General features: G+C 38.0%; 1 protein-coding gene across 2 annotated transcripts; it reads right to left on the reverse strand.

Annotated features, from left to right (window-relative positions):
- Nucleotides 1-2018: 2018 nt before the first annotated feature.
- LOC119882159 (gastrula zinc finger protein XlCGF57.1-like) lies at nt 2019-3950 on the reverse strand. 2 transcript variants are annotated; one of them, XM_038692169.1, is made up of 3 exons: nt 3701-3948; nt 2559-3581; nt 2019-2390 (listed from the first exon to the last, which is right to left on the reverse strand). In XM_038692169.1, the coding sequence occupies exons 1-3, from the start codon at nt 3870-3872 to the stop codon at nt 2044-2046; spliced, it is 1542 nt and encodes a 513-aa protein (XP_038548097.1). In that variant the 5' UTR covers nt 3873-3948; the 3' UTR covers nt 2019-2043. The 2 variants fall into 2 exon arrangements, with proteins under 2 accessions (XP_038548097.1, XP_038548096.1); XM_038692168.1 differs by having other exon boundaries at nt 2019-3581; nt 3701-3950.
- Between the last annotated feature and the right edge of the window lie 3801 nt (nt 3951-7751).

Consider the following 7751-nt stretch of genomic DNA (forward strand, 5'->3'; position numbering starts at 1 on the left):
TGACTTCACCATATATAGTAAACAAGGAAGGAATGCACAGGCTTAGCGGAAGAACAGCAGACTTTTGTGTTAGGCAGAGGCAGATCTATCTGTATTTTATGGTCAATAAATAACTGGTTGAACTCGACACTTCCTCCTTCTGATCCTTCTCATCAAAACACTCGGAAGTCGGCGTACTTCAACAAGATCAATATAAGAAAACACAATCATTTTGGTTACCCTGAGTAATACACAAATCATGCTATCATAATCTCTCAGCGTAAAACGTGAAAGAAATGAAACAAGAAAAACTTGTAATCACTGTAGACCTTGCTTACATGATGGATATAATACACCTTGCAAGTTATTTTGGCAAAAACGTCATGTAACCACATGTAAAGTTACTTTCCCTTTCCACCTTTGCCCTTTCCTTGTCCTCCCCCACTTCCTGTCCAGTCACAGCGCAGCTGTACCGTACCGCCGACACTCCTGTTGTGTTTGCAATTATTTCTGTTCAATCTCAATTTGATTACCGGTGTTTCTACCATATAGCTACTGTGTAATGTTTCAACCCGAAAAATGTTTATTCAGCGCGCGTTTCGATCACCTGACTCCAGCTCTCTACCGCCTGTCCCAAGTGTGACTGCCATGAGCTCCAACTGAACTCAGAAACAAAGATGTCCATCTACCTCGCTTCATTCCACAAGGAAATTTGGTACTCTTTTTCTGAACTACTGCTTTTAACTCAGTCCTCTAGCCTGTTTTGTTGGTTGCTGGTAATATATTTTCCTAATAACTATGTTATTTTTTTAAACTTTTACTATTTTATTCTCATAATATTACAACTTTATTTCCTTATAATGTGTCACTCATACTCCATCATACTTAACAATAAAGTACTGCTGAAATAAGAGTTTTTTATTATAATATGTAAAATATGGCTGGAATTAAACTGACAGTTGTGGGATGTGTAAAATATTTATATGGGATATTCATGTTTTAATCACCCACTTTTACCATTTAAAATTGTTTAACAATGCATCTTATTTTATAAGGTCATGATGTTGTTTCTTAAATCTTTACCTGCAAAGTGAATGTAGTGACTATAATAGCTGTAATATAAATGTTTAACATTGTAATCATTTAATAGGGTGCTTATTTAGTAATATAAAACAGTGATGTCAGCAACTCTCAAATGAAAAATTTTACTCTTTAGTCCAGTTAATTTGCATAATAATGAAAATAGAAATGCATTCAAAAGAAAATACAGTAATTACAGTTCAGGAGAGAAAAGAAGCCTGAGAGACTTATTCAGTGCTCCCCTATTTAAATAAATAGAAATTTTACTCACCAAAACCAAAACATAACAAACACATAGAATAATCTCTATAAACACAAAAACAGTACCAAGCATAAACATCAGAAAAGGAAAAGAAACACAGAAAAACAAACCTAGACTAAATAGATGTTTACAACCAACAGAAGCATCTCATCACAAGGTTCAAGATGAAATAAGAATTTTTAGAGGGCAAAAATGATAACTATTTTAGTGTCAAATTTAATGAATTCCTACATGTGAAAGAAAATCATTATCTTGATGTACGACAAAAAGGTTAAAGGAAAAATATTTCTCACCTTGTTGAATATTTGGTTGATGACGATACGATTTTAAAAAGTTTCAGGGAGATTTTCCCTGCATTTCCTGTATTTAAAAATGAGCCAAAGGCTTGGAAAACATTTAACTTTATCAAGAGATAACAATGAGTCTAAACAGGGCAATACAGTCATATGAAGAGAAACTTTACACTAAGAAATTTACATCTCATTTTATAGAAAACAATTTCCATTCAGCTGACACATGAAGTTATTGCAAAAGTGTATTGCATTCACAGGTGAACACAGCCGGATCGTTGATCTTCTCTGTATATTGATCCTCAGGTGTTTTTTCAAGTTTGTGATTTGGGTAAGATTTTTCCCACAAATTCTGCGATGTTGCAGCTCCTCACTTCTGAGTTCTTCTGTGTTTTGACCACAACCTTTAGAACTGAATCATCTCCCACATATTTAGCAAATGTCTTTATGTGATCTTCTGTGCTGTTTCAAATGAGATGCAAAAGGATATCTTTCCCCGCATATTGTGCAAAGATACGGTTTCTCACGCATGTGGGTTTTCATGTGGTATACCAAGCTACAATTATGGCTAAAAGATTTCCCACATGTTTTACAAGAATGTGGCTTCTCACCTGTGTGGGTTCGTTCATGTTCAATCAAATTTGATGCAGCAATGAAACTTTTTCCGCAGGTCTTGCAAATGTACGGCTTCTCACCTGTGTGGATTCTCATGTGGACTTTTAACTGACCACTCTGGCAAAAAGATTTTCCACATGTGTTGCAAGAAAATGGCTTCTCACCTGTGTGGATAAATCCATGTGTCTTTAATATTGAAGGGTGGCTGAATCTTTTGCCACAGGTCTTGCAAAGGTACGACTTCTCACCTGTGTGTGTCCTCTCGTGGACTTTCAACTGACTACTCGTGCAAAAAGATTTTCCACATGTGTTGCAAGAAAATGGCTTCTCACCTGTGTGGACAGTTCTTATGTGGAGTTTCAAGTTATCACTTACTCTGAAATTTTTCTGACATATTTTGCAAGAAAATGGCTTCTCTCCTGTGTGGATCAATCCGTGTTTCTTTAATACTGAAAGGCGGCTGAATCTTTTCCCGCAGGTCTTGCAAAGGTACGGTTTCTCACCTGTGTGTGTTCTCTCGTGGACTTTCAACTGACCACTCTGGCAAAAAGATTTCCCGCATGTTTTGCAGGAAAATGGCTTCTCACCTGTGTGGGTTCTTGTATGAACATTCAATTTTGATGTAGAAACAAATCTTTTCCCGCAGGTCTTGCAAGGGAATGGCTTCTCACCGGTGTGGGTTCTAATGTGGTATTTCAAGCCACTGTTGGAGCTGAAGTCTTTCCCACATGTTTTGCAAGAATATGGCTTTTTAATTGTATGGATTCTTATATGAACATTCAAATGTGATTTATGGATGAATCTTTTCCCACAGCTGCTGCAAGAATATGGCTTCTCAGCCATATGACTTCTCAGATGTATCTGCATTTTGGACTTATTCTGAAAGTATTTACCACATGTGTCACATTTGAAAGAGTTTTTACCTGTGTGAGGATTATGGTGAACCTCTGACATGGTAGACTTGTTTACATTGTTTCTGTGGCTTCTGCTTTTGTGATCTTGATTCTTTTGTTCTGGCTCTGCATCTCTAGTTGATCCTGAGTCTTCATGCTCGCCTCCTTTCTGATCTTGGCTCTCAGCTACATGACAGCTGTGAGAGAGGAGCTGGTGGTCACTTTTCAGTTCTGCTTCACTGTGGTCTCTTTCCTCATAAGTAGGAGTCAACATAAAGGTATCAGTCTCCTGCTTCAGTACAAGCTGCTCTCCCTCCTGACTGGTACAGAGTTCCTCCTGTTCCTCTTTAATCTGTGGAGGCTCTGGGTCCTCTTGGTCCAGACTGGAGTTCCTCTCCTGAATACAGAGCTGCTGGTCAGCCAGAACCTCCTCCTCCTTCCAGACATGTTGCTGTGGGAGCTCTGGAGGGACAGAGAACAGAAGGAACAGGCTACTACTGGGATGGGAAAGAAAAGGATGCACACACGCAAGGAAATGAGCACTTATGTAATTAAAAGCTTAATTTTGAAGTTTTACACACCTATCCTGTGTAACTTTACTTCGGGTTTCCAAACGATATCCAGCAGTCTGCGCTGACGATCGATCTCTTCCTCGTACTCGACGATAGTTTTTTTTAAAACTCGGAATATTTCTTCAGCAGCAGCAGTTAGTCGCTCGTTGACAAACTCTCTCAAACACTCAACTGAAGACATTATTGCTTAATAATAAATGAAACAATTAGCGGCGCTACGACAACAAAGCCTTCCATTGATTCAAACCTAACGCTGCGGCTTGGTTTGTTTCTCCTTCTTCTTACTGTTTTATGGCAGATTGCAACAATGACTTCTGAAGGTGCATACCGCCACCTACTGTATCGGAGTGAAATATTTTCTTTGGGACTACTTTATATCATAAAAAAAACAACACACAAAACAAACAAACAAAAAACCCTACTAAATCCTATTATATATCCCTATATTTTTCAGACATTGTACTACTGCTTTCTGTGTATCCTTTACCTCGTCTCCTGTTGTGCCTAATAGGCCTTTAAGGTTCCACTTCCTTCCTGCCTGACTTATCTTTTGATTTAGCCTCATTCTCTCATCCCTGTATTTTCTACAGTGTAATAGCACATGTTCTACATCTTCCTTGGACCTACATTCCAAACATTCGTCCGATTGACTTTTGCCCATTAAAAACAGTGTTTTATTTAATCCTGTGGGAACCTTAGCCTGGTGCTCTCCTCTCTTCTGTTACTTCTATTCACACCCTGAGCATTAATAGATTTTTGCAAGCTGTAATATTTCCTTCCACTTTATCCATATCCCACCTGCCATTTCTTCATCATTTCTTTACTGATTATTGCCTTAGCTTCTCCTTTTCCAAGGGGTATATTTATGACATCTTTGTCCTGGTTGATTTTTTAGCTATTTCGTCTGCTCTCTCATTCCCTTTTATACCTACGTGGGCAAGTACCCAGCAGAATCTCACATTTTTCCGTAGTGTCTGTAGTCTAAATAAACTTTGTTGGATTTCTAGCATTAGATCTTCTCCATTAGATTTCATATTTTGAATACTGTTGGGTCAGATGTACGACCTGGCTGGGCCAGTTAAGCCTGGTCCCCACGTTCACCAACTTAATAAAACTTTGTCAAAAATACTCTTGCAAACTTGCAGAGAAGAACTTCTCTGGAGAAGGTCAAAAGTCGGTGCAAGTGTCCTGTTTTATTCCAAAACAGGACACATAAACCCGTACAACATCCCAGCAGGCCGGAGGATGAAGTCCATCCTATGGTCTGCAGACAGTCTTATATACATCTCTTCTGGGCTGGTTTGCCCCCTCCTTTCCTCATGATGAACATCTTTTCCTCTGTTGTTGTGTTGTTTTTACCAATTAACACTGTTTCCCAGCTGTCATTTATTACTGTATTGTAGACTTTCTACATCTTTATACTACTGGATAAGAAGTTCATCATTTACATTTCAACTTCAGTCTCACCGTGTTTTTTAAAGGTTACGCATGCTTAATTTGTCACACACTGTATTTTTTAAACAATTAATATAAGAATAACATAAGTAAAGTTGCATTTTTCATTAATGGTTTCTTATAACATTCTTGATGTTGTGCTGGCTGCTTTCTGCTTTCTGCTTATTATCTGTCTGTCGTGTACCAAGCATCTGTCGGTTTTGTGGTCATTTTTGCAAAGCATGAATTCCTTCAGCAAGTTCACTCAAAGTTCACACTGGCTATAATAACCAGAGGTTGGAAGTTGACAATCAAACCCCTTAATCAGTAATTAAGCACGTAGTCTTAATATTAGCAGATTAACACATCAGCAGTTCCTCATGTAATCACAACAGCAGATAGCAGCAGAACGAAGCATGCATTAACACAGTGTCAGCAGATCTTGCACACCTGCAGCCTCTCCTATGGTCATAATCTACAGTAGATGACAGTTGGACAAGGCAAACCATCTGCAGCCACTTCCTGCAGTCATTCCTCCCACTCAAAGATCTAACCACAGTGAGCTTGTTTCTGTGTTCATGACTACAGTTACTTATAAGTAAAAACCGAAGCATATCTAGGTAAAAAGAAAATGATTAAGAATGATAATGATTAATACTAAATGATTAAAATGACGATATAAGAATAATACTTAAAGTAACTGATTAAAGATAATAAAACTGATTAAAATGATTAACAATGATTATCAATATTGATTAAGGATAATCACTGATGACTGTTTCTTGACTGATGTCTAACTATTTGTCTGCAATGCTCCCCCTCTCTGTGTCCTAGGCATGCCCTCTGCTGATCACGCTATTTTAACCAAAACCCTGACTTTGTGGAATAAGATGGTGTCTCTTGTGCTGTGTGCTAGAGACAGGACATTCTTACTGTATTGATGTATGTTTTGTAACACAATTTTCACTAATTCTGCTTCTACATTTTCCTTTGCTGCTGTTTTGATGATGCCTTGCTGTGCTCACTCTGCTCCCAGAGCACACGTGCCTGCTTACACACACATGTGCTACTGTTACTGCCTCCGGGCAGCTCGACACAGAGAGGACCACACACTCTCAGAGCTATAGAGTTTCAGCGTTATGATCTTAACTTTACACTATAAAATAACTCTTTAACTGTGACAAGAGCTTTAGAGTTTTGACACTGTGATCCTAACTTTTACACTCTAAAATAATACTTTAAATGATGAACACTGTAATTAATGGAATGATGGCAAGACAATTAATAACAACATTCAGGCTGTAATGTTCTAAAATAATTTGTGACCCATCAATACTATAAAGGGCTGCTAGAGAATCAAAACAACACACCACTCTTTTACTTTCTCAACCCACTGCAGCCCTACAATAATCGCCATCTCTCTGCCGTGTACACTGAAGCCTGATCAGGTAGTCTTTTCATTTACATTCATTGTTGGTATATATATTCCTATTCCTACCTTGTCCTCTTCATCTTTAGATCTGTAGATCTATATATATACCTAAGTAATTGTAATATTGCTCCTCATGTACTGACTTGCCAGACGTCCTTTCCCACTCTCTTCCCATTCCTCTTTAGTCTATCTCAGTTTTGGAAATAACCAAATAGGGATATGACTAATGGGTGTAGGGGAGTTAAACCAGGTATTATTTAATCTATGTTCCTCTGATTTAGTCTTTGTTACCCAGCCAAAGCCATTACCTTTAAAAGAACTATACTCCCAACATTCCTGAATAATAGTCTTTGCATGGTTTTCATAACCACATCCACGTAAGTGAATCCAGTATGTAAGCATGAGTTTATCTCTTTGCAGGTTTGAGGCCACTTATCCTGACTCAACCTGGATTGCTTTAATTGGTGTTGATCTCATAATAATAATAATAATAATAATCCTTATTTGTAGAGCACTTTTCAAAACAAGTTACAAAGTGCTTTAACAAGTATAAGAATAATACAAAAACAAGATAAGAGCATGAAAAATTTATATAAAATTAGTAAAATACAATAAATAAAGTCATATAAGATCGGGAAAGGCTCTCCTATAAAAGTATGTTTTAAGAAGGGACTTAAAAGAGTTCACTGACTCAGCCGACCTGATTTCCTCGGGCAGGCTGTTCCAGAGCCTCGGGGCCCTGACAGCAAACGCTCTGTCCCCTTTAGTTTTCAGTCGAGACTCTGGAACAGACAACAGACCTCTGCCCAAGGATCTCAAGGTACGTGCTGGTGCGTATGGGACTAAAAGGTCAGAAATATAACAAGGCGAGAGGCCATGAAGAGCTTTAAAAGTGATCAATAGAATTTAAAGTCAATTCTAATACATACTGGGAGCCAGTGTAATGAAGCTAAAATAGGAGTAATGTGGTCATATTTCTTTGTTCTGGTTAAAAGCCTGGCAGCTGAGCTCTGGACAGTCTGGAGTCGATCAATAGATTTTTTGGTTAAACAGGTGAAAAGGCTGTTGCAATAATCCAGGCGTGATGAGATGAAGGCGTGTAAAATGGTCTCGGTGTCCTTAAAGTTAACATAGATCGAATTTTTGCTATATTTCTAAGTTGATAAAAACATGATTGAACAAGCTTTGTGTGTG

This window comes from Micropterus salmoides, unplaced genomic scaffold, assembly GCF_014851395.1.
Source record: "Micropterus salmoides isolate LMB-PRFRI ecotype aquatic unplaced genomic scaffold, ASM1485139v1 Ms_hic_scaffold_2946, whole genome shotgun sequence".
NCBI classification, from domain to species: Eukaryota; Metazoa; Chordata; class Actinopteri; order Centrarchiformes; family Centrarchidae; genus Micropterus; species Micropterus salmoides.